The 27,218-nt window shown below is 50.4% G+C and overlaps 2 protein-coding genes across 3 annotated transcripts in view; one reads left to right on the plus strand and one right to left on the minus strand.

Annotated features, from left to right (window-relative positions):
- Positions 1–2,358: 2,358 nt before the first annotated feature.
- LOC119950355 (protein Wiz-like) overlaps positions 2,359–27,218 on the minus strand; it is a 63,377-nt gene continuing 38,517 nt past the window's right edge. For both annotated transcript variants that reach the window (XM_038772672.1, XM_038772674.1), the window contains exons 3-5: positions 8,654–8,717; positions 3,542–6,087; positions 2,359–2,735 (exon numbers count right to left, since the gene is read on the minus strand). In XM_038772672.1, the coding sequence (XP_038628600.1) occupies positions 2,359–2,735; positions 3,542–6,087; positions 8,654–8,717 (2,987 nt within the window). The remainder of the gene's footprint in view (positions 2,736–3,541; positions 6,088–8,653; positions 8,718–27,218) is intronic.
- LOC119950426 (receptor of activated protein C kinase 1-like) overlaps positions 19,853–27,218 on the plus strand; it is a 28,476-nt gene continuing 21,110 nt past the window's right edge. The window contains exons 1-2 of the mRNA XM_038772804.1: positions 19,853–20,762; positions 26,610–26,647. Coding sequence (XP_038628732.1) covers positions 19,880–20,762; positions 26,610–26,647 — 921 coding nt within the window. The 5' untranslated portion in view covers positions 19,853–19,879. The remainder of the gene's footprint in view (positions 20,763–26,609; positions 26,648–27,218) is intronic.

The raw sequence follows: 27,218 nt of genomic DNA on the forward strand, positions 1-27,218 counted from the left end.
GTATCAGAAAAACCAAGGTTAGATAGGGTTTCCAGGAAAAGGACTCGGGGGGATAAAGCGTCAAAGGCCTCTAAGAGGACAAGGAAGGTTAGGATGAATAGATCGAGTTCAGCTTGTTGTGTGCAGGGAACGTGCCTACCAACTTGGTTATATCGTACTCTCCCAAGCACTCAGTACAGTGCTCTGCACACAGTAGGCACTCAAGTACCACTGATTGATCTGATTTGGCAAGGGGGCAATCTTTGTGTGAAGGGGTTGAAAACCTGACCATAGAGGGTCATGGAGGGAATTGGAGGACAGGATGTGAAGATTGCGGGTGTACACACCCCATTTGAAGAGTTTGGACAGGAATGGGAAGAAGGAAATGGGGCAGCAGCTGGATGGTGCAGTGGCATCTAGAGAGAGGGGAAATGTGGACATGTTTGAAGGAGGAGGGAAAGAAGCCATCAGAGAGTGAGCGGTTGAAGATGGCAGTCAGGGAGGGAAGAAGAGTGGGTGCAAATATTTTTAGAAAATGTGATGGGGTCAAAGGCACAGGTGGAAGGGATAGAATTTGAAACAGGTGGGAAGACCTTCTCAAGAGATGAATGAGAAGGATGAGAAAGTGGATGTTGGGGGTGGGAGGGAGGTGAGGAAATTTTGGGGAGCTCATTCCTGAAGGTTATTATGCCAACAAAATAGTTGGCAAGGCCAACAGGGGCAAGAGATGGAGGAGGTGGGGACATTGGTTGGGGGGAGGGATGTCTCAGGAGGGATTTAAAGGTCTGGAACAGTTGTTGTGGGGGAAGGGGTAATGGGCATGAGAGTCAATGAAGAGAGGACAGAGTTATATCTGTATCAGGTAAGGATGAGTTTGAAGTGGCCAAAATCTGACCGGTGCCTTGATTTCTGCTAAGAGTACTTCGCGGCAGGAGCAGAGGAGGGGAGGAAGCGAACTGTGGAAGTGATCCAAGGTTGAAGACTGGTGGGGTAAGAGGGGACAAAGAGATTTGGGTGCAGGGAAGGCGGGTTAAATTTGAAGAAGAAGGCGGAGTTGAGGGTGTGGATTTGTGCTTTGAGAGAGGAGGCTGGGTAGGGAATACGAATGGGGTACGATGGGTGAGAAGTGGGTGAGGAGGTTGTGGTTGAAGAATAGGATTCAAAGGTGGTGTGGTCAGATATGGTACAATGACTGGTGATGATGAGAAGCAGTGTGGCCTAGGGGAGTGAGCACGGGCCTGGGAGTCGGAAAGACCGGGGTTCTAATCCTGACTCCACCACTTGTCTGCTGTATGACCTTGGGCAAGTCACTTAACTTCTTTGTGCCGCAGTTATCGCATCTGTAAAATGGGGATTACGACTGTGAGCCCCATGTGGGACACGGGGCCGTGCCCAACATGATTAGCTTGTATCTACCCCAGTGCGTGGTACAGTGGCTGGAACATAGGGAGCATTTAACAAATACCATAAAAGAAAAAAATCCACCATGCGTCCAAGTTGGGGAGTAGCGGAGGTGGAGAGGGGCAGGGGGTTGGTAGAAACAGGGAGTGGAAGGAAGCAGGTGGCCATCAGGAATATTTAGATGGATGGTGACATCCGTGAGGATCAGGGTAGAAGAGGAAGAGGAAGAAAAGGAAGAGGAGGAAAAGGAGAAAGGGAAGATGAGGAAGGTGTCAAAAATCATTCAGAAAGTTAGAGGTGGGGCCAGGGTGTGGTAGTTGACAGCAACTCGTAATTGTAATGACTGGGAAGAGGTAGATGATCTGGACTTCAAATGAAGAGAAGGGCTTGGCAGAGTAGTAATAATGACGGTATTATTTAAGCACTTACTATGTGCCAGGCACTGTACTAAGCAGTGGGATGGATATGAGCAAATCGGGTTGGACACAGTCCCTGTCCCACATGGGGCTCACAGTCTTGATCCCCATTTTACAGATGAAGTAACTGAGGCACAGAGAATTCAAGTGACTTGCTCAAGGTCACGCAGCAGACAAGTGGCGGAGCCGGGATTAGAACCCATGACTTTCTGACTCCCAGGCCCGTGTTCTACCCACTACACCATGCTGCTTGTCAACAGATCCCATTTTGTGTGTCTATTTTGATTTCTTCCCCATGAGACTGTATGCTCCTTGTAGGTAGGAACTTCCCTTTCATGTCTGTCGTACTTTCCCAAGCGCTTGGCACTCAGTAAATACCGTGACTACTACAGTTGACCAAGTACCTTCTCTTGTGATACGAGAAAGGAGAAGATTTACTAGACTAGAACCTCTTAAAGAGAGCAACAGTTTCTGGCCCAAGCTCCCCACCTGCTGGGACTAGCTCTCCTCCCCTGTTCTCCTCCTACCCGCAAAGAGCTCAGTGTCCCAGCAGCCGTGGCTTTCAGTATCCCTTACCGTCTCGGTAGGACTGCACCGACTCATCGCCCCAGGCCGGCGGGTACGGGGACAGCGGCGAACGGGGCATACTGCCCTCGGACATGGGCGTCAGGCTCTTGGGGTCAAAGCCAAGGGCCTCCCGCTCCTGGCTGGGAGATGCGGGCTCCCCCTCGGCCACGGGCGGCAGGGCTGGGCGCTCGGCTGAGTTGGCCAGGAGTTCCTTAAGGATGTTGATGGGTGAGATGGTGAGCTCCCAGTTGGTGATGCCGAAGTCCCGTAGGTGGGCCCGGGCGTGGCTGGAGAGGCCAGCCCGAGTGTCAAAGCCAGCCCCACAGAATTCACACCTCATCAGGCTGAATGTGCTAGGGTCAAAGTTGGCAACTGTGGAGAGAAGGACAAGACGGTCACATCAGGAGGTCCAGGGCCCATTGCCCAGAGGGAATGGGTCGGGGTTGCGGGGGGGGGGGGGGGCGATGGGGGGAGGGGAGGGGGGGGACTAAAACAAGGTGCCCAACCCTCACCCCCCGACCACCCTCATCTCCTCTTTCCTCCATCTGCTCGACCCTGGCTGCTTCAGATCTCCTGTCCTAGGACTCTGGAATCATTTTCCACTGGTCCATCAACAGTCGGCTTCCCTTGTAAATTTCGAATCTCTCTCTGACCATGATTTCTGTCTGAAACAGCGCTGCAGCCTCAGAGGTAACTAAGCAGACTAAGATCTTCACTGGCTTCTTTCCCCTACCTGAAGTTTCCTTACCTCTCCCTTGAGTGCCTCACTGTCCTGCCCTCCCCCCCCACCCCGACAGCCCCCCGCCCTCCGATAATGCCCTATCATTTTAGATGAGTTGCCTCCTGGGCAGGGCTCAGATCTGTACCAGTGTTAGGTAAAGCACCTAGTAAACTGATGGACATGGTAAGTGTTTCATGAGACCCCCATTTTTGAACACCCACCCTGGGTGAAACAAGGTAAGAGATGGGTGGCCTTCCCCAAATGTGGCATTTCATCCAGAGCCAAAGCTGTCCCCACTCCCGATTCTCTCCTCCACCCCAACCCCAGGATGTCCCTTGAAGAGACCCAGGTGTCTACATTCCCAGTAGGCAGGGATACATACCCATTGTCAGGGAAGGGAAGATGCAACTTAAACCGTTAAGACAAAAAGTAGAAAACTCTTAAATTGATTACATACTACCTTTTTTCTTCTTCTTTTGGAAGGAAAATTTTTGCTCAATAGCTTTCACTTCTTCGGCGGAGATGAAATGCCGCACATTGTAGCTCACCCCAACCCTGTTCAGGTGACCCCGTACGTGATTGGCAAGACCAATCCCATTGTGAAACCTGTCCGGGCAATAAGGGCACTTCCTCTCTTCATTCTTCAGCATGGGGGAATCCACGTCAAAGAGGTCGTCGATGCCCAGAGGGCCCTCCAGCGGGGGTTCGAGCAGGAGAATGTCCAAGGGGAGGGCTTCGTCCACCACAAACTCCTTGGTTGGCAAAGCTCCTCTCTTCTTGAAGATCTGGCTCTTGGGCCTAGGTTTCGACTTCTTGGGCCGCAAGTTAATCTCCTCCAGGAGGACAATGGGCAGCATCTTCCGGAGCTGCTGCTTCTGTGCTCCCAATGCTTCGGAGGACTCCGTGGCCTTCAAGATGTCACGGAAAGTCCTCTTGAGGTCCAGTGCTGACTGGGGGATGACGAAGGGCTTAAAGCTTCGGTTCTCCGTTAAGTCAATCTCCGTGGTTAAGGAAATTTCCTCTTCCATGTTCCCAAAGTCATGGGTGGTAGCCCAAGGCGATCTTAACTCCTCCAACCCACCTGCGGGGGTCCGGAAGCCGTCGCCCTCCACCTCTTTCAGGAGAACCGTGCTGGTTTTTTTACCCTGAGGCAAGGAGTAGCGGGTGTACATTTTGGCTGAGGAACAGGCCGACATTCCCGAGTTCCGGTGGGCGGAGCTGAACGGTGCCATCTTCTTGGCTTGGAACCCTGCTGCCGGGTAGTCCTTCTTCCCTCCGCTGCTTTTCTCCTGTCTCTGGTGGCCCGGACCGAAGCCACGGGCAGGATCATAAGGGGCCGAGCTGGTATCTCGGCGAGCCGGAGCAAAGAGCCGGTCCGCCTTGCCGAAATAGTCCGCTTCCGGAAACCTGACCAGTCGGGCAGAGCTGTAGGCGTCCCGGCTCGTCCCGGGCCGATCAGGGTCCTCCTCGAATGCTTCGGCATCCCAGGAGGGGTGAGAGTGAGCATACTTCATGTGTTCCTTCAAAATGCTCTCACTGGGAGCGGGGAACCCACAGAGGATGCAGGCGCCGAGGCCTCGACCGCTGCCAGGAGGCTGCACCAGAGCAGGCCCGAGTTCGCTGGGCTTGAAGTGCCTGTACACCGGCGATCCGGGGCTCTCCCGCACCTCACTAGCCGAGCCAAACAGGCTCAGGGGCTTGGCTCCTTGATCTTTCCTCTCCTTGACATGCATCTTGGCATGCTGGACGAAGATCTTGGAGGAATTGGTGCCAAACACGCACTTGGGGCATTGCAGCCGGGCCTCCCGCCCCTCGTCGGGAAATTCGTTCAGCTTCTGGATTTCCTCGATGATCTTCTCCCGAGATTCCTGGTGGAGCCGCCGGTGCTGCTCCAGGGAGCCGGGGTCCCCGAACGCCCAGCCGCACTCGCTGCAAGAAAATGGACACTGCCCCACTAGGGACTCGCCCTCAGGATCCTGCCCAGGCCCCCGGGAATGCTGCATCATGTGTTCCAAGAGGTGCTCCTTCTTCTTAAAGTAGATGCTGCACTCGATACAGGTGTACACGGTGGGATCTTCCTCTTGGGCCAGGTCTTCCTTTGCCGGGTCCTCCAGCAAGACATCGCACACGTAGGGCCTCAGCTCCAAGTCGTAGGCACCGCAGGACGTGGCCTCCAGAGACCCAGGCTGGACCCGCTCCACCGAATCCTCAGCATTGACCATCCAAGACTGCTTGCCTATGGCCAGCTCAGCCCCAGGCTGCAGGCCCGCCTTCTGCAGGGTCCACTCGGGGGCTCCGAGCGGGCCTAACTCGGTCAGCTCCGAGTCCACCACCGACGGCCCTTTCCTTTGAGGAGCCGGCACGACCTCCATTGTTTGGGTCTTGCTCCCGCTAGGGGTTACTGTTTTCCTGAAAACCGGGAGTGCTAACTGCGGGGGCATTTCTATCAGGGCCTGGGCTCGGATCGATTCTCCCCCCCCAGCCTCCACAGCTTTGCTCTTCTCCTTGTAGTGGGGCCCCTCGCCTGGATCTGAAATCCAGTCGAACCTCTGGATACCCTTCTTGCTCTTCTCTAAGTGCTCTTTGTGGAAGGCGTCATGTTGCTTTGGTTCAGTGTGGGCATGTCTATCCTCCCGGCTTCCCAAGACACTACAAGTCTCTGCTGGAGCCTCCCGAGGGCCCAACAATTCTGATTCACCCTCCAGCTCGGGGTTCATTTTCACAGTATTCACAGTCGGGGATTCCCCCATGAAGGAGGCCTCCTTAGAACAGAAGGGAGCCCCCAGCTGTGCTTCCTTCAAGCTCAAGGGCTCCCTGGAACCAGGCAGTCTCTCTAAAGTGCTTTCTTCCCTGGTGGTGTCCCCTCTCATATCACGCAGGGAGCACTCCCATGACAGGCTGCCGCTGGAGACCCGGCTACTCCTCCCATCTGCCAAGCCCGGGAACCGGCTTTGCAGCAGCAGTGAGCCTTTCTGGAATTCCGCACTGCCTCCTTCCTGGGAGCTGCAAAGAAGGGCCAATAGTTTAGTTCCAAAGCCAGAGGCAAAAATACAAGGACAATCCAATAGGCCTTGCTTTCCCTTTGCAATTAAAATCTGACGGGAACATGGGAAAGAACTTTTGGAGGCCACAGTGTGGGAGGGGGAAGCCTGAGCCTGGGCAGGACTACTGGGTCTGGTGGTGGGGCAGTGGGGGAGAGGCGGGGGGGGATGGGGTAGAGGGGAACCTGGGTTCTTGACATTTGGAAGAAAGAGGAAAAAAAAAAAAGGTCTTCCCCCACCCCCACCGCTCAGCCTGGATTTCCCTAGCTCTTAGGGTTAGCGCCTGAAAGTCTACTTGACTCGATGGCTTAAACACTCTCCGCTCTCCCACTTCGAATCGGCCTCTCCACCGTGTCTCTGGCCCCGCCCTTGACCTCCTCTTCCACATAGTCCGCCTCTCCACAGCTCCCTGTCCGGCAGCACTGGTTCCTGGAAGACCTTTTCCCTGTCTGTTGCCCAAGGCGCCCTCAGGGTTTTGCACTGAACCACGTGGCGGGATCTGTGGCTCAGAGGAGTTGGGGGGAGGGGGCGCGCACACGTGGGAAGAGTTGAGAGTCTTTCGCAGAGTTGAAGAACCCAGGGCAGAGTTATTTGTTTGAATAAAGCTTTGTTGCTGAGCAGCCATTAGTACCGAGCATGGCATTTCCGTGGGAGATTTTTGCCAACTGTTACCTAATCTCGGGTGGTCCAAGGAACTGCTAAGGAAGCAGGTGGCTCTTACTCCCTGACTGGCACCCCAAGCCTCAGACGAGCAGCCAAAGGGCCCCAAATGTGAGCTCTGGCCTTCTGCACAACTTTTCTAAGGATGGGGACTATGTGGCCCCTGCACTGCAGCTTCCATCATGCAATGTTGCATCTGGCTTGACCCCACTGTGTCCTGAGAGCTATAGCCTCTTCAGACTAAAGGTCTGTGCTCAACACGAGGGTCAGAAGAAATTGACATTCAGGCTTCCGGCAAGTTATCGTCTCAGCCCAGTTTGCAGTCGGACCTCAGTTACAATATCCTCCCTTAGACCTCAGCTTTTCAGGACTTTTTTCCTTCCATTGCTCTAGTTTCCTTTTTGGAGTGGCAGCTATGCAGTCCCCAGGTTCCAGGCTTCCCCACCCTCCTCACCCCTGCCAAGGAAAGATAGAATAGAGACACTGTCTTCTCCCTGCGAAGCTCGAAATCTGATACTATCCGCCCCAAGGACCCTCCTTCATCTTCACTGGACCAGGGAGATAAAGGCAACAAGGCTGCTCTGTGTAAGCTGCTGGAGCAGAGGGCCTCACTGGAAATGTGGCTAGGCAGGGGGTGGGGTTGGCAACAACTAGAAAGACCCTGAAGAAGCACCAGCTACCTGGCTTTCTGCAGGGACTGAGACAGTCCCCGAGGCTGAAGAGCAGGTCAGCATGCCCTGGGAGTTGGTACGAGTCCCAGCTCTGTCCTTTTCGGATGCCAGCTGGAGGTGGTACAATTCAAGAAGGGGGACATGGCCATCCATGTCTTCCGACTCTAGATGGAGCCGATACATAGGGTTTCCAACTCCTGGCTTTTCTCTAGGCCCGGTCTGGGACTAGATTCTTGTGCCTCTGGAGGCCAGTAGCGATTTCCCTGTGGAAGGGTAGGGAGGAGGCACCTATCTTGCTTCCTTTGGGTTGGGATGGAACTGACTCTTGGGGCTCTGAGGAATCCCCTAACTGGGAGAGAGAAACGGACCCATCTAGGAATGCTAAGCACACGCATGTCCAACATCTATACAGGCCAACTCTGGCCCGAGGAAAATACACTGGAGGCCAGAACACTCCTGGAAGAGACTAGGAGAAAGGAATCTTGAGGTGGGGCCTGGCTCCCAAGAGTCTGACCAACGAGAAGAGTTTATCTGAAGTGCCACTATGGAAGTAGCAGGAGAAGCAACTTAGAGAAGCAGCGTGGCTCAGTGGAAAGAGCCCGGGCTTTGGAGTCAGAGGTCATGGGTTCAAATCCCGGCTCCACCATTTGCCAGCTGTGTGACTTTGGGCAAGTCACTTCACTCCTCTGGGCCTCAGTTTCCTCAACTGTAAAATGGGGATTAAGACTGTGAGCCCCCTGTGGGACAACCTGATCACCTTGTATCCTTCCCAGAGCTTAGAACAGTGCTTTGCACATAGTAAGCACTTAATAAATGCCATTATTATTATAAGGTATCCCACAAAGTCCAAAGTAGGATTTCAGAGTCAAGCTTGTGAGGTTGGGGAAGGGCTGCCGCAAATTGGTAGTGGGGAGGGATCCCAAATGGAGCACTGAGAGATGTCTGGAGGACAAGGACCCAGGGATCGGCCGGCTCCGGTGACCCAGTGCACAGGGATCAGGATCCTCTGGTAGTCCCTAAAAGGAGCCTCTCTGACTGGTCCCAGAAGTGTGTCCTAGTCTTGAGGTGCTAGAAATGGCAATTAATTCTGGGAAATCCCTCCAGCTCCACCCTGTGGGGTGACACCACCTCCCTCAAAGACTCATGGGGATGGGCTGTGGAGCCAGACAGGGTGAACCCAGCAGCTTTGGCACTTACCAGTTGCTGTTCCGGTGAGTGGTGACGGGGAGTGCGCCTCCCGGGACAGGATGGGGTGGCCCCTCTGCAACAGAGAGATGGAAATCTTGAGGCATCAGTCCTCATCACATGGCTCTCCTCTTCCTTAGTGCTCCCTCGATCAAAAGCAACTTCTAGTTCCTCCCCGGTGCACTCGTTCCTGCTGACTCTGGATGCCCCACCACCACCACCAGCATTCTCTCCTTCCTACGAGCAGCCGAGGGGAATGGGTGTGAGGGGGAATGGGGACTTGGGAAGAAGGTTGAGAATCATGTCTGGTTTATCGTACTCTCCCAAGGGCTTAGTACAGTGCTCTGCACATAGTAAGCATTCTATAAATACCATAGATTGGTTGATTGATGGACCACAGCAGTGGAAAGTCTAAACCATCTCCCCTCAACCACAATGTGATTTCCCTCTTTTTTCACCTGGATCTGGCCTCATGGCTCCCAACCAACCTCCTGAGCCATCCTCTCCTTAATAATACCTTGAATTTGTAGAGCACTTTCATTTTCCAAAGCACTTTCAATTCAATGATATCATTTGTCCTCAGAACATCCCTGTGAGACAGGAAGGGACAGGTATTACCACCCCTATTTTACCGATGAGGAAGCTTAGGCACAGAGAGGTTAATGACTTGTCCGAGGTCACCCAGAAGATCAGTAGCAGAGCTGGAGCTAGAACCCAGGTCTCCTGATCCCCAACCGCATTCTGTTTCCTACATCGTGTGGTCAATGGCTCCTTTTTGGGAGCCAAGGCATGGGCAACCTTTTGCAGGCATGGGTTTCCTTGGTGCTCGCCACATTTGTTTCCCTGACTCCCCCCCGCCCAACCTCCACCCCCATCTTGGCATCATCACCTTTCTCATTTCCACCCCTGAGATTCCTGAACGGAGAATGTTCTCAACTGGACCCAAGCCAGTAGATACAAGTTCTTTGGGTTTCAGAGTCAAGTCAAATATTGAACTGGCATTCCCCAAGCTGGACGAGGGCGGGCCACCCCGAGCACTACCCAGGCTGCTTTTTCAATTGCAAAACCTGGTCCTTCAGTGGCTGCTGGGCTTCTTTTTTAAACTTCTCCCGCCGACTTCCTGCTCCTTCTCTTGGTCATTTGGTGCCAGAAGTCAACAACCCGGGTGTCCTCCTCGACGCCTCGCTGTCAGCTCACAATCAACTGCCAAAACCTGCCTGCGTTTCTCCACAACATCTGTCAGATTCAACCCACCACGCACTTCAAACTTTTGCCATGGCCTGAGTTTGAATTCTCTATCAGATTGGTCTTCTCGCCGTCCTCCACAGTTCAGACTTCTCTCCACTGCCCAGAGCATCTTTCTCAAATGCCATTTTGCACACAGATCTGCACTCCTCAAAAGACTAGTCATCATCAGCTTTGTCCATCTTACATATCGGCTCTCTTCAATCAACGGTATTGATTAAGCACTTACTGTGTGAAGAGCACTGTAGACAACACTCGGGAGAGGACAATACAAGAGAGATGGCAGATGCGATCTCTGCCCACAAGGAACTTACAGTCTAGTCTCTTAACCTACTATTCCTCCTCAGCTCTCACTCTTTGCTCTCCCAACCTCACTCGCTCTCCACTCTCTCTCACCTCCAACCCTTCTCTCCCATGGCTCCCCCTACCTAGAACAACCTCCTCCTTCAAACACAACAGGCCCCCACTCTCTCGAACTTCAAATCCCTCCTAAAATCCCTCCTCTTCCAGGAACCTTGCCCCAATTAATTCCCTCCAACCCCACTGCTACGCTTAGCACTTTGTACTTACATTTATCCTTAACACTTCGGCATCTGCGTCTACTTTATTGTACACTCAATTATTTAGCTATACGGCTATATTCATAACTATCTGTGGCCTAGAACAATGAGCATGGGAGTCAGGAAACCCAGGTTCTAGTCTCAGTTCTGTCCCTGACCTGCTGCGTGACCTTGGACATGTCACAGCCTCTCTGGGACTCAGTTTGCTCCTTCTTAAAATGGGAATAATAATACCTACCTCACAGGAATGTTGTAAGGCTAAAGTGAGACCATTAATGTGAAAATGTTAGGGGAAACAATAAAAGCAATATACAAAACATAAGGTATTATTAGTACTATAATATCCCTTTTCTTCCTCTTTCTCCCACTATCAATCAATCAATCGTATTTATTGAGTGCTTACTGTGTGCAGAGCACTGTACTAAGCGCTTGGGAAGTACAAGTTGGCAACATATAGAGACGGTCCCTACCCAACAGTGGGCTCACAGTCTAGAAGTTACTATTAGTTACTAATTTGTGCCTGTCTCCCCCAATAGATATGACAACTAGAGAGCAGAGACTGTGTCTCCTTTCCTACTTTGCACTCAAATGCCATTGATTGATGTCCATCAAAAAATCACAGTCTTCTATGTGCCCTGGCTCCATACCCAGGCAGAAAGTCTCCCAAAACAGACAACATCTGCAGAGCTGGGTCATTTTCTCTTCAGATTGCTAGTCCAAGTGCCCTGAAATCTTTGGGGCCCTCACTTCATCTTTCCAACTGTCACATTCAACAGCCACATTCAACTGCCACGGACCGTTTCGGCCCCAGTCTTGCCCCTCCTATGTTGGTTGCTTCTCCCGTCTGCTCTTTTGTCCTTCTCCCGTCCTGACCCAAAGTCCAGGGTCCCTTCCTGAGGTGAATCTTCACTCAGGAAGATTCTTCCTAACTGTCCTTGTCTGTGCTTTCTTTCTTTCTCAGGATGTGAGCTACCTTGACCCTGTGTAGCTCTTGTTTCCCTCCTCTCCTTCCAGCACCACCAGGCCTCTGAGCTACTGTTCACTCCAAAAAGTTGCAGGGGTGGGGTTGGGGGGGGTGGGGGTGGGGCGGGGGAAGGAGGGACAGTTTCTGAGACTCTCCTCTGCCATTCACATAATGGCCAGAAAATAATGATAATAATGGCATTTATTGAGCGCTTACTACATGCAAAGCACTGTTCTAAGCGCTGGGGAGGTTACAAAGTGATCAGGTTGTCCCACGGGGGGCTCACAGTCTTAATCCCCATTGTACAGATGAGGGAATTGAGGCCCAGAGAAGTTAAGTGACTTGCCCAAAGTCACACAGCTGATAAAACGCTTAGTACAGTGCTCTGCACACAGTAAGTGCTCAATGAGTACGACTGAATGGATGAATGAAAGTGGGGAGCTGGGATTTGAACCCATGACCTCTGACTCCAAAGCCCATGCTCTTTCCGAACAGGTACTGAATCCCCATTTTGCAGATGAGGGAAATGACGCACAGAGAAGCATAGTGATTTGCCTGTGGTCACACAGCAGGTGAGGGGCAGAGCCCAGGATTAGAACCCAGGTCCTCTGACTCCCCGGCCCGGGCTCTTTCCACTAGGCTTCGCTGCTTCCCAAGCATTTCTTGATGGGTTGATCTTTTCCAACAATATACAGCCATCGAGGTGGCTGTCTAATTCCTCCCCACTAAGGGCAACTTCAGGGTGTCACAGGGTGACTGTCCTCTCAGCAGAAGTGGGTGGGCCAAGCCAGAGGGTAGCAGTGGCATCTATTGAATACCCACATGATGTGATGTACTGAACTACTGAAGTACAGAACAAAGAACTGACAGATTCCCTGCCCGCAAGGAGCTTCCTCTATAACAGGGGAGACAAAAATCATATTTATAACTAGAGTGGTCGAAATAAATAAACCGAGCATACAGGAGAGCATCATGAATGTCTGTCGTTCTTCTTAAACCAAGCAGTGGCTGGGGCTTCTCAAACCAGATCTCCCTCATTTTCTCGGCATCTCCGGGGAAGGCAGAGGCAATCACTATTCCTTCCAGGTAGCCGCCAGGCAGGGAATAAAGGGCACACCCTTGGCACAGAACCCTGGAGTCCCAGCTCCCAAGCTGCTGCTTCACCCCCTCAGCCAGCCCTGTCCTCTCTGGAGAAGGGCCCGTCTGACTTTGACATTTCAAGCTGCAGTTAAAAGAGAAAAACCGTCCTGACGCCCCAGCCACGAGAGGAACAAGCAGAGCTCAAGGGCACTCAGTCTAACAGCAGTCATGTCTGACACCACGTCGGCATGGCGCGCACTGGGGGGTTGTGGTGGGGGGAGGCGGGGGGGAGAGGAGAGATGCGGGAGGCTGAGTTTGTTCGTTCGCTCAGGCCCCTGCTGCTGAAACCCCAATTCAAATGGCCTCAGGAACAGAAGATGGGGTGTGTGGAGCAGTGTGTTGGCCAGGCCAGCGGTGGCAGGGAGGGAGGGAGGGAGTGGCAGGGAGCTGGGCTCAGAGAGGAGAAGGACAATGACTGAGGTGGCTCCCAGGCGTTCCTTTGTTCTGGGTAGTTCCAGCGTTGCTCCTATTTTTAGATGCTGTCTCCTTCCAAGGAAACAGGCAGTGATTTATCTTGCTCCCGATGAGCATGGAATCGCGCTCCCTGGAAAGGCTCTGCTCCTTGGAAACAATTGGCGAGAGACAACAGTGCTGCACAACTCACTTTTCCCCTGCTGGAAATCCCCAGAGGCGGGTTTGCCAGGAGCCCAGGGACTGTGTTCTCTCACTGCCCAGATCCCCAGCAGGGATCACTGGGACCACAGTGGGCAGGGCCCCAGGGGAGCAGAGAGTCCCCGCTTTGCCCCAGGGGAACCAACTGGGCCCCTTTAGAGCAGCATTCAGCACCAGAACCCAATCACGAAGGCCACCCGGGCCTAATAGCCCTTGCAGGCCTCAAACCCAGACGGGGACTCCCCAGGGTGTCCCCACTGCCCTCTTGAAGAGTAATCCGCTGGCTTCTATTGACTGCTTGGAGTGAACCGTTCCCTGTCCACCTTAATCATTAACCCACAGGGAATATGCCAGCTGGGAAAGCTCTGCCGTTTCCTGGCATATTGAAGGTGTCAGGAAGAGGCTTAGGAAGGTCCCAGGAGCTGGCTGAGAATAAACTCAGCCAGTTCCTGGGGGGAAAAATCCACTCCCTTTCCCTCCCCCCAATTCCACCTCTGACTCCCACATTACCAAAATTAAAGGACTACACAAGTGCTTGAAGACACAGAGGAAGAAACCATGTCCCTCCACCATGCCCATGCTGTTTCCCCAGCTTGGAACATCCTCCCTCCCCAAATCCAACAGACCTCAACTCTCCCTGCATTCAAAGCCTCCTTAAGTCTCACCTCCTCCAACAGGCCCTCCCCGATGCCTTCCAGCACCCCAACTTGTATAAACCCTATCAGCCACATCTAGCACTTAGTATTTACTTTTGTTCCTTCCCATGAACTTGCAGAGAGGTAAAATCAACTGTATAGTCCAATTATTCATTCTCATGATTCTTTGTAAATACTTTCAGGTCTGTTTCATTGTGTAAAAACTCACTATAGGCAGGGAATGTGCTTCTTGCTTCTGCTGAATCTTCCCAGGGGACACTCAAATACCATTACCACTAGTACTACTACTACTAATAATAATGGCATTTATTAAGCACTTACTATGTGCAAAGCACTGTTCTAAGCGCTGGGGATGTTACAAGGTGATCAAGTTGCCCCACGGGGGGCTCACAGTCTTAATCCCCCATTCTACAGATGAGGTAACTGAGGCACAGAGAAGTTAAGCGACTTGCCCAAAGTCACACAGCTGACAATTGGCAGAGCCAAGATTTGAACCCATGACCTCTGACTCCAAAGCCCAGGCTCTTTCCACTGAGCCACGCTGCTTCTCCACTACTACCACTTCTCCTCCTCCCAGGAGCTTAGTACAATGCTTCACAGTCAGTAGGCACTCAATAAATATAACCCAACCTGAGCCAAGCTCTGAGACTACAGTGAAAGAGCAAATCTGGCCTGTTGGGAGTATGAGTCCCTACCTCATGTCTGGGAAGACACTACTCCAAGAAGACAAGAAGCCTAGAGAAAAGAGCACAGGGCATGGAGTCACAAGCCCTGGGTTCCAATCCCAGCTCTGCCACTTGCCCACTGTGTGATGTTAGACCAGTCAATCAATCAATCATATTTATTGAGCGCTTACTATGTACAGAGTACTGCGCTAAGCACTTGAGAAAGTACAATTTAACAGAATCAGCAGATACATTCCCTGCCACTTGCCTTCTTTGGGTCTCAGCAGTAAATGAGGATTAAATCCCTGTTTCCCCCAACACCCCTCTGACTGTGAGCCAGGGATGGACACGGCCAGTGTTTGAGCTGATTGTCTTGTATGCACCCCAACGCTCAGCATGGTGCGTGGCACAATTATAAGACAAATACCACTGCTTAAGTGCCAACAGCCCCCTAAAATAACCTTAGGGGAGCCCTGCATCAACCATGGAGCTGCAACCATCATCCATCGACCCCACCCCACCCTCTAGCTCTACGTGCCATTTTTGTCCAAGCTCTCTGAAGGGATTGGGCTGTGTTCATCTGCTGTATCTCCATTTTCTTCCCACCAACCCTCGTCTTATGAAAAGCAGTATGTCCTAGGGGAAAGAGTAAGGGCCTGGGTGTCAGAAGACCTGGGTTCTAATCCCGGATCTACCATGTAGCTGCTGTGTGACCTTGGGCAATTCACTTCACTTCTCTGGGCCTCAGTTCCCTCAACTGCAAGATATGGATTCAAAACCCATTTATCAGTCAATCATATTTCTTGAGGGCTCACTGTGTGCAGAGTACTGTCCTGGGGGAGTACAACAGAACAATATAACAGGCACATTCACTGCACGTTCTCCCTCCTACTTTAACTGTGAGTCCCACTTGGGACCTGATGATCTTGTATCTACCCCACCACTTACTACGGTGCTTGGCACGTAGTAATCAATCAATTATATTTATTGAGCACTTACTGTGAGCAGAGCACTGTACTAAGCACTTGAGATGGTATAATCTAACAAAGTTGGTAGACACGTTCCCTGCCCACAACAAACTTACAGTCTAGAGGGGGAGACAGCCGTTAATATAAATAAATTAATATAAATAACTTCATTCAATCGTATTTATTGAGCACTTACTGTGTGCAGAGCACTGTACTAAGCGCTTGGGAAGTACAAGTTGGCAACATAAGTTAATATAATAATAAATACTAATATATAAGTTAATATAAATAAGTACATAAGTGCTGTGGGGCTCAGGGAGAGGTGAATAAAGGGTGCAGACCCAAGTACAAGGGTGATGCAGAAGGGAGTGGGAGAAGAGGAAATAAGGGCCTAGCTGGGGACCCAAAGCACTTGCGTATATATCTTTAAATTACCTATATAAATTACCTATTAAGTCATATTAATGTCTGTCTCCCCCTCCTAGGCTGTAAGCTCGTTACGTGCAGGGAACATGTCTGCCAATTCTGTAGTATTATATTCTTCCAAATGCTTAGTAAAGTGCTCTACACATAGTAAGCGCTCAGTAAATAAGATCGATCACTTGATTGGAAGGCCTATTGGGAGAGATGTGAGCACTTAACAAATACCACAAATTATTATTATTATTATTCTTGACTCCCTCTAGGGTACCAGCCTAACGTAAAAGGGTTCCGGAGTGAATATCTTTCAGAGAAGGTGGAAGATTGGGGCCTTCTGTCTCTGAATGACTAACGAGCCCTGACCCTGCTCGATGGCTTGTAGCACTGGAGAATCCCAGCTGCCACCTCCCCCGTCCCCACTAATCTGTGCAGGATTTGCATCCAGGCAGACGATTATCCTTTATCCTCTCTGCAAAGCGAGCTGGAAGCAGCCAGCAGCTGCAGGAGTCCTTGCCTCACTGAGCACCCCTCAGTCCAGATGCTTTTGCCAATTCTACACCCCCTCCCTGCCCCCCCCTTGCAGGGGAATTGGGGGACAGGAGGTCTCAGCACAAAGACCAAGGGAGGGCACCAGGCAGAGGGCACTTGCCGGTGGTCTGCAGTCCTCGGTTCCGGGTGAGTGAGTGCTCAGGGCCCATGAGACTCTCTCAGAGAAGACAATGGACCTGGGCCGGGTCACTGGCTCCCAGGGTATCCAAGTATTCTCTGAGCCAACTCCTCCATTCTGAACTCCTAGATTAGGAACCCCCTGAGGGATAGGGACCGGCTTTAATTCCCTCCTGTGTATTCTCTCACAGCACTTATTACAGTGCTTTGCACCCAGTCGGTGCTTAATAAATGTTATTCCAACCACTACTATAATTACTGAGCCCAGTCAGGGCAAGCCAGAGATTATTTTTCTACAAAACTGTTCAGTCTACATTTCCCCACTCCTCAAGAGCTTCCAATTGTTGCCCATCCATCTCCACAAACAGAAACTCCTCTCCTCAGGCTTTAAAGCACTCCATCACCTTGCCGAACTCCTACTATAACCCAGCACCCTGACTTTGCCCTTCTAATGCCAACCCACTCACTGTACCTCGATCTTGACTATCTAGCCACAGACCCCTCACTCACGTCTCGCCTCTGGCCTGGAACTCCCCTTTCATATCCAACAATCACTCTCCCTATCTCAAAGCCTTATTAAAAGCACATCTCCTCCTAGAGGCCTTACTCGACTAAGCCCTTATTTTTCCTCCCACTCCCGTCTGTGTCACCCTTGCACTTGGATTTGTACCCTTTAATCACCCCTTCCTCAGCCCCACAGCCCTTACATACGTATCCATAATTTATTTATATCAATGTCTGTCTCCCCCTCTAGACTGTAAGTTCACAGTGGGCAGGGGACGTACCTACCAATGTTATACTACACTCTCCCAGGTGCTTAGTACAGTGGTCTGCACACAATAAGCATTCACTAAATATGATTGCGTGATGGGGCATAGAAGAGCTCTGACCTCAGTCCTTGGTTTTTGCTGTGAAGAGGGAATAATAATAATAATAATGATGGCATTTGTTAAGCACTTACTATGTGCAAAGCACTGTTCTAAGCACTGGGGAGGATACAAGGTGATCAGGTTGTCCCGTGTGGGGCTCACAGTCTTCATCCCCATTTTACAGATGAGGTAACAGAGGCACAGAGAAGCTAAGTGACTTGCCCAAGGTCACACAGCTGACAGTTGGCGGAGCCGGGATTTGAACCCATGACCTCTGCCTCCCAAGCCTGTGCTCTTTCCATTGAGTCATGCTGCTTCTCGTGAATGGAGTTTGGGAATGGGGTTTGAGTTTGGGTTCTGCCCCGAATCTTGAAGGCCCCTGTTGGAATGAGACCCAGAGACAAAACGGGCCCTTGAACTCCCAGATCCTTTAGCCTTTCGCAGCATGGTCTGTTGGCAAGGGCCCGGGGTTCTACTTCTCGCTTGCCCATGTGACACAATCAATCAATCAATCAATCATATTTATTGAGCCCTTACTGTGTGCAGAGCACTTTACTACGCGACTGGGAGAATACAATAAAACAGAGTTGGTAAAGACATTCCCTGCCCACAATAAGCTTACAGTCTAGAGGGGCAGACAGACTTTAATATAAAGAAATTATGGGTATGTACCTAAGTCCTGTGAGGCAGAAGGAGTGGTGAATAAAGGGTGCAAATCCAAGCACGAGGGCAAGGCAGAAGGGAGTGGGAGAAGAAGAAATCAGGGTTTAGTTGGGGAAGCCCTCTTGGAGGACATTTAAAGCCCACCTGCAGGATCCACGGGGTAGATGGAAGGGGAAAATGTCTGCCAACGTTGCAGACGCTGTTGCCGTAGGACGTCGTAGAGAGTCAGTTGGTCTAGTGGAGGGAGCATTGGCCCTGGAGTTAGAGGACTTGGGTTCTAGTCCTGGCTCTGCCGCTTGCCTGCTGTGTGGCCTTGGGCAAGTCACTTTACTTCTCTGTGCTTCAGTTCCCTCATCTGCAAAATGGGAATTCAGTATCTGCGCTCCCTCCTACTTAGAATGTGAGCTCCATGTGGGACCTGATTGACGTGTGTCTACCCCAGAGCTTAGTACGGTGCTTGGCCCAGTCTTCTGAAAATGCCTTCAAGTTGTTTCTGACCCACAGCGGCTCCATGGACACACTCTCTTCAGAATGACCCATCTTCTATTATGAAGTCGCTCTGGTATGTGTATCCACAGAGTTTTCTTGGTAAAGATATGGAAATGGCTTACCATTGCCTTCTTCTGCACAGTAAAAGCTTGAGTCTCTGCCATTGTCTTGGATCAATATTTTGATCCCTTGATCATCTGCCTTTGACTCTTTCCCATGCCTGTATATATGTATATATGTTTGTACGTATTTATTACTCTATTTATTTTATTTGTACATAATCTATTTTATTTTGTTAATATGTTTTGTTTTGTTCTCTGTCTCCCCCTTCTAGACTGTGAGCCCACTGTTGGGTAGGGACCGTCTCTATATGTTGCCAACTTGTACTTCCCAAGTGCTTAGTACAGTGCTCTGCATACAGTAAGTGCTCAATAAATACGATTGAATGAATGAATGTGCCTTCAGTAAGGCTTTGAAGGTAGGGAGAGTGATCGTCTATCAGATATGAAGAGGGAGGGCATTGCATGCCAGAGGCAGGACGCAAGCAAGAGGTCAGGGGTGGGAAAGACGAGATCAAGGTAGCGAGGAGGTTGGGATTAGAGGAGAGCAGTGCGTGGGCTGGGCTGTAGCAGGAAATCAGAGAGGTAAGGTAGGAGGGGGCAGGGTGATCGAGTGCTTTAGAGCCGAGGATAAGGAGTTTCTGTTTGATGCGATGCATTTGCTGGCCAAGCCGCTGAACCTTTGTGGACCTCAGTTGCTCTGGTTCAAAGTGGGACGGTGAAGGCACAAGGGAAATAAATAAGATACATGTGGACCAAAGGAGACCTTAAGTGTGGGATGTCTCACGCTTAAACACTTAAAGGCTGGAGAATAGGGACACGATACCGAGGAAATAACTAAGTAGCAAGGAAGACTAGAATCAGAACCCAATGGGAGAAGGAGGAGAAGCAGTATGACCTAGTGGAAAGGGCAAGGGGCTGGGAGTCAGGAGACCTGGGTTCTAGTCCCGGTCCCACCACTTGCCTGCCATGTGACTTTTGGCCAGCTATTTAACCTCTCTGTGCCTCAGTTTCCCTAGCTGTCAAGTGGGGATTCAATACCAGTTCATTCATTCATTTGATTATATTTATTTAGCGCTTATTGTAGTTCTTCCTCCCACTTAGACGGTGAGCCCCATGGGGGATGAAGTCTATGTTCAACTTGATTATCTTTCCTTGCTGAGCCTCAGCGCCAAGCAGTCGTAGCTTCGGGTCTCTCCTGAGCGCTCCTCCAATCCGGCTCCATCCACCCCCCAGGAGTGGCCCGCAGAACCTCCGCAACCATGACCGAGCAGATGACCCTCCGTGGCACCCTTAAGGGCCACAATGGCTGGGTGACCCAGATCGCCACCACCCCTCAATTCCCGGACATGATCCTGTCCACCTCGCGAGACAAGACCATCATCATGTGGAAGCTGACCTGGGACGAGACCAATCACGGCATCCCCCAGCGGGCCCTGCTAGGCCACTCCCACTTCATCAGCGACGTGGTCATCTCCTCGGATGGACAGTTCGCCCTGTCCGGCTCCTGGGACGGGACTCTGAGCCTCTGGGATCTCACAACCGGCACCACCACGCGGCGCTTTGTGGGCCACATGAAGGATGTGCTGAGCGTGGCCTTCTCTTCCGACAACCAGCAGATCATCTCTGGCTCCCGGGACAAGACCATCAAGCTGTGGAACACCCTCGGTGTCTGCAAGTACACCGTGCAGGACGAGAGCCACTCAGAATGGGTGTCCTGTGTGCGCTTCTCACCTAACAGCAGCAACCCCATCATCGTGTCCCGTGGCTGGGACAAGTTGGTCAAGGTCTGGAACCTGGCCAACTGCAAGCTGAAGACCAACCACATTGGCCACACAGGCTACCTGAACACCGTGACCATCTCCCCCGATGGCTCCCTTTGTGCCTTTGGGGGCAAGTATGGGCAGGCCATGCTGTGGGACCTGAACGAGGGCAAGCAGCTGTACACCCTGGATGGCGGGGACATCATCAATGCCCTCTGCTTCAGTCCCAACCGCTACTGGCTGTGCGCCGCCACCGGGCCCAGCATCAAGATCTGGGACCTGGAGGGCAAGATCATCATGGATGAGCTGAAGCAGGAAGTGATCAGCACCAGCAGCAAGGCAGAGCCACCCCAGTGCACTTCTCTGGCCTGGTCGGCTGATGGCCAGCCCAGTCCACACCCTCCGCTCCTCTGCCGCTAATCTCCTCACCGTGCCTCGTTCTCGCCCGTCCCGCCATCGACCCCCGGCCCACGTCATCCCCCGGGCCTGGAATGCCCTCCCTCTGCTCATCCGCCAAGCTAGCTCTCTTCCTGCCTTCAAGGCCCTACTGAGAGCTCACCTCCTCCAGGAGGCCTTCCCAGACTGAGCCCCTTCCTTCCTCTCTCCCTCGTCCCCCTCTCCACCCCCCTCATCTTACCTCCTTCCCTTCCCCACAGCACCTGTATATATGTATATATGTTTGCACATATTTATTACTCTATTTATTTATTTTACTTTTACATATCTATTCTATTTATTTTATTTTGTTAGTATGTTTGGTTTTGTTCTCTGTCTCCCCCTTTTAGACTATGAGCCCACTGTTGGGTAGTGACTGTCTCTATATGTTGCCAACTTGTACTTCCCAAGTGCTTAGTACAGTGCTCTGCACACAGTAAGCGCTCAATAAATAAGATTGATTGATTGATTGATTGTACCCACCCTGGCACTTAGTATATAATAACCATTTATCCAACATCACAATTACTATTAATAATAATATTACAATTTTTATTAGGCAGCGGGGATAACTCTAATGGACTCAACCTAGGGTCTTGAGGAGGGCATAGAGGCTAAGGGGTCAGATTCAAGGAGGAAAGAGTTTGTAAACTAAAGTCGGAGAGAGCAGGGGGTGGAAATGGAGGATGGGGGAAGGGGTAAATTTAAACCTGGATAGGGCCAAAAGGAGAAAGATGGGAGGGAGAGAGACATAGTGGCAGGAGAGGAAGTAGAAGGAAAGAACACAAATTAAAATCAGCACATCTCACCCTCCACCCAAGGAAGGTTCAAGATGAGGTACTGTGAGTCTTGGAGATGGGGCTGTGGTGGAGGCTGGGGGGTGGGTGGGGAATCCCTTCAGGTACGAAGGGACTTGGCTCAAATTCCCTCTCCACCACAGGTCTGGAGAAAAGGGAAAAGCAAGACACTCCCTTGACCCCATAGCTCCCTGCAGTTATCACTCCACCTCCCTCCTTCCATTCCTCTCCAAACTCCTTGAGTGAGTTGTACACGCACGCTGTCTCAACTTCCTCTCCACGACCCCCTCCAATTTGGCTTCCACACCTTTCACTCCACTGGAACTGCACTCTCTAAAGTCACCAATGATCTCCTTCTTGCCAAATCCAACATCCTCTACTCTTTGCTAATCCTCCTCGACCTCTCAGCTGTCTTTGACATTGTCGATCATCCCCTTCTCCTGGAAACTTTATCCAACCTTGGCTTCACTGACACCGTCTTCTCCTGATTCTCCTAGGATATCTCTTCTGGGATAGCCCACCATCACCTCAAAAATAACATGTCCAAAACGTAACTCCTCATATTCCCACGTAAACCCTATCCTTCCCATCACGGTAGATGGCACCACCATCCTCCCTGTTTCACAAGCCTGTAACTTTGGCATTATCCTTGACTCATCTCTCTCATTCAACCCACATATTCAACTTATCACCAAATCCTGTTGGTTCAACTCTTCGCAACATCCCTTAAAACCACACTTCCCTCTCCATCCAAACTGCTACCAAGTTAATCCAAGCATTTATCCTATCCCGCTTTGATTGCTGAATCAGCCTCCTCCCTGACGCCTGTCTCTCTCCACTCCAGCCCATACTTCACTCTGCTGCCTGGATCATTTTTCCTACAAAAATGTTCAATCCATGTTTCCTCACTCTTCAAGGACCTCCAGTGGTTGCCCATCTATCTCCTCAAACAGAAACCCCTCACCAGTGGCTCTGAAGCACCTTGCCCCCTCTCCCCTTACCTCACTGATTTCCTACAATGACTCAGCCCACAAACCTTGCTCCTCAAATGCCAATCTACTCATTGTACCTCGATCTGGTCTACCTCACTGCTGACCCCTCACCCATGTCCTGCCTCTGGCCTGGAACACTCTCCCTCTTCAACAGATGATCACTCTTCCACCTTCAAAGCCTTATTGAAGGCACATCTCCTCTAAGAGGCCTTTCCCAACTTGATCCTCATTTCCTCTTCTCCTATTCCCTCATGTGCCCCTCTTGCACTTGGATTTGCACTCTTTATTCACCCCTCCCTTAGTCCCACAGCATTTATGTACATATCCTTAATTCATTCATTTATATCAATGTCTGTCTCCCCCTCTAGACTGTAAGATCCTGTGGGTGGGGAATGGATCTACCAACTCTGTTACACTGGACTCTCCCAAGCACTTAAGACATTGCTCTGCACACAGTAAGTGCTCAATAAATACCACTGATTAACTGGTCCTATCTCTCTGGCCACTCATTCTCTGTCTTATGCAATATTGTACAATATTGCTATATTGTATGGTATTTGTTGTTAAGCGCTTACTATGTGCCAAGCACTGTTCTAAGTGCTGGGATATATACAAGGCAATCAGATTGTCCCACATAGGGCTCACAGTCTTAATCCCCATTTTACAGATGAGGTAACCGAGGCACAGAGAAGTGAAGTGGCTGGCCCAAAGTCACACAGCTGACAAGTGGTGGAGCCGGGATTAGAACCCATGACCTCTGACTCCCAAGCCCAGGCTCTTTCCACTAAGCCAAGCTGCTTCTCTTATATTGTACTTCAATACTGAAGTACAACTGAGCCCAGACTGAGCCCCCTACTTCCTCTCCCCCTCCTCCCCCTCTCCATCTCCCCGCCTTACCTCCTTCCCCTCCCCACAGCACCTGTATATATGTATGTATGTTTGTATGTATTTATTACTCTATTTATTTATTTATTTATTTATTTATTTATTTTATTTGTACATATTTATTCTATTTATTTTATTTTGTTAATATGTTTGGTTTTGTTCTCTGTCTCCCCCTTCTAGACTGTGAGCCCACTGTTGGGTAGGGACTGTCTCTATATGTTGCCAACTTGGACTTCCGAAGCGCTTAGTACAGTGCTCTGCACACAGTAAGCACTCAATAAATACGAATGAATGAATGAATGAATGAAAGTATTTCAGTACTTCAATACTTCTCCTTCTACTTCATCTCTGGCCACTATGTCTCTCTCCCTCCCATCTTTCTCCTTTTGGCCCTATCCAGGTTTAAATTTACCCCCTCCCCCATCCTCCATTTCCACCCCCTGCTCTCTCTGACTTTAGTTTACGAACCCTTTCCTCCTTGATTCTGACCCCTTAGCCTCTATGCCCTCTGCAAGACTCTGGATTGAGTCCATTAGAGTTATCCCTGCTGCCTAATAAAAATTGTAATATTATTATTACATATTACATATTATTATTATTATATCAGGCAGAAACTCCTCACCCTCAGCTTCAAGGCTCTCCATCACCTCGCCCCCTCCTACCTCACCTCCCTTCTCTCCTTCTACAGCCCAGCCCGCACCCTCCGCTCCTCTGCCGCTAATCTCCTCACCGTGCCTCGTTCTCGCCTGTCCCACCGACGACTCCCGGCCCACATCATCCCCCTGGCCTGGAATGCCCTCCCTCCGCACATCCGCCAAGCTAGCTCTCTTCCTCCCTTCAAGGCCCTACTGAGAGCTCACCTCCTCCAGGAGGCCTTCCCAGACTGAGCCCCCTCTTTCCTCTCCCCCAGACTGAGCCCCCTCCTTCCTCTCCCCCTCCTTCCCCTCTCCATCCTCCCCTACACCTTACCTCCTTCCCCTCCCCACAGCACCTGCATATATGTATATATGTTTGTATGTATTTATTACTCTATTTATGTATTTATTTTATTTGTATATATTTATTCTATTTATTCTATTTTGTTAATATGTTTTGTTTTGTTCTCTGTCTCCCCCTTCTAGACTGTGAGCCCACTGTTGGGTAGGGACCTTCTCTATATGTTGCCAACTTGTACTTCCCAAGCACTTAGTACAGTGCTCTGCACACAGTGAGTGCTCAATAAATACGATTGAATGAATGAATGAATTATTAATAGTGATTGTACTTCTCTTATATTGTACTCTGCCCCGTGCTTAGTAAAGTGCTCTGCACACAGTAAGCACTCAATAAATATGATTGACTGATTGCATCAAACAGAAACTCCTTACCTCTGACTTTAAATCACTCAATTGACTTGCCCCTTCCTATCTTACTTTGTTGATTTCCTATTACAATCCAGCACACCCACTTCTCTCCTCTGTCAACCTATTATCCACTGTAACTCGATCTCATCTATCTCACCACCGACCCCTCACCCATACCCTGCCTCTGGCCTGGAACTCTCTCCGTCTTCGCATCCTACAGACCATCACTCTCCCCACCTTCAAAGCCTTATTAAAAGCCATCTCCCCCAAGAGGCCTTCCCTGACTAAACCCTCATTTCTCTACCCCCTCTCCCTTCTGTGTCCTTGCACTTGGATTTGTACCCTTTATTCACCCCACCCTCAGTTCCACAGCATTTCTGTACATACCTGTAATTTATTTATATTGTCTGCTTCCCCCTCTAGACCTGTAAGCTCCTTGTGGGCAGGGAACATGTCTACTAACTCTGTTATATTGTCCTTTCCCATGCACTTGATAGCCCACAGTAATCACTCAATACATATGATTGATGGGATTGATGTGACACTCAAAAAGAAGGTCTTTGAGCCTTAACAGAACAAGGGAAATAACAGAGTTGGAAGAAGATGGAAAGTGGCATCATCCATTTCAGGCCTGGGAGTCAGAGGTTCTAATCTTGACTCTGCCGCTGGCCTGCTGTGTGACCTTGGACAAGTCATTTAACTTCTCTGTGCCTCAGTTTCCTCAGATAAGAAGAGACCAGTTCTTCCTACTCCTTAGACTGAGAGAGCCCTGTGTGGGAGAAGGACTGTGTCCAGCCTGATTATCCTGTATCTACTCCAGTGCTTAGTACAGTGCTTAGGACATAGTAAAGTGCTTAACAAGCACCACAATTATCAACACCATTGCTGGGCATGGACTAGAGCACAGGGCAACAATGGCAGAGCATCATTAAAGGAAGAGATGATCAAAAGTAATTCATTCATTCATTTGTATTTATTGAGTGCTTAATATGTGCAAAGCACTGTACTAAGTGCTTGGGAGAGTACAATGTAACAATAAGCAGAAACATTCCCTGACCACAATGAGCTTACAGTCTAAAGGGGAAGACAGACATTAACATAAATAAATTACTGATATAAGTGCTTTGGGGCTGGGATGGGGGATGATAAAGGGAACAAGTCAGGGCGACGCAGAAGGGAATGAGTGAAGAGGAAAGGAGAGTTTAGTCTGGGAAGGCCTCTTGGACAAAATGTGCCTTAAATAAGGCTTTGAAGTGGGGGAGAGTAATAGTATGTCAGATATGAGAAGGGAGGGCATTCCAACGCCAGAGGCTGGATTTGGACAAGAGGTCGGTGGCAAGATAGATGAGATAGAGGTACAGTGAGAAGGTTAGCATTAGAGGAGCGAAGTGTGCAGGCTGGGATGTAGTAGGAGAGTAGCAAGGTGACGTAGGAGTGGGCAAGATGATTGAGTGCTTTACAGTAATGTAATGAAGAGCCAGATGCTAGCACCAGAGCTATTGGGGTTTGGAATGAAGAAAGGCTGGCTATCTCTCTCTGGAGGGACACAGAGAGAAGAATTCAATTTCAGTAGAGATGTAACTGAATACCTTGGAAATCTGGGCAAATTTCAGAAACCATGTCTGTCCCAGCTTTGTCCAAATGGGACACCTGTGGTCCCATCCACCTCACAGGTGAGAGGCAGTAACAATTTGGAGGGCAGGGCAGGGGGATGAGGACGACTGTAAGATCTGGGCCCCCTAATGGTTCAGGTACTCCCCCCAAAACCCTCCGATAGGTGCCCACTTCTTCTTCACAGGTTCTCACTGGGCCCAGGTCAGCTGTCCCCTGTTTGCTTCCCTCCCCCAATTAGATCACTGAATTCTAGAGAGGCAGCATGGTCTGGATTGATTGAATGAATGAATGAATGAACAAATGAATGGTGAGTAGAGCATGGCCTGGGCGTTAGAGGGACCTAGGTTCTAATCCTGGCTTCGCCACTTGTCTGTTGGGTTACCTCATTTGTGAAGTGGGGATTAAGATGGTGAGCCCCACGTGGGATGTGGACTGTGTCCAACCTGATTAGCTTGTATCTAGCGCAGTGCTTAGAATGGTGCCTGGCACACAGTGAGTGCTTAACAAATACCATAAAAAAAAAGTGCTAGAAGGATCGAACCTGATGAACTGGGGGAGGGGGAGGCCTCTTTCGGGTTCCCTAGAGAAAGGAGTCATTCAGGCGTGGCCATTCAGCCACAGACCCCAGAGGTGGCTAGATCTTAGATGGGCAAGAAGAAGACTAGACAGTAAATGGGGAGGGCAGAGAAGACAACGTTAGTTAACATCTAGGCATTATAATAGAAAGCAGAAACGTAAAGTAGTTGATAGAGACCAGTCCTTTCCGAGGGTT

This window comes from Tachyglossus aculeatus, chromosome X1, assembly GCF_015852505.1.
Source record: "Tachyglossus aculeatus isolate mTacAcu1 chromosome X1, mTacAcu1.pri, whole genome shotgun sequence".
Taxonomy (NCBI): Eukaryota; Metazoa; Chordata; class Mammalia; order Monotremata; family Tachyglossidae; genus Tachyglossus; species Tachyglossus aculeatus.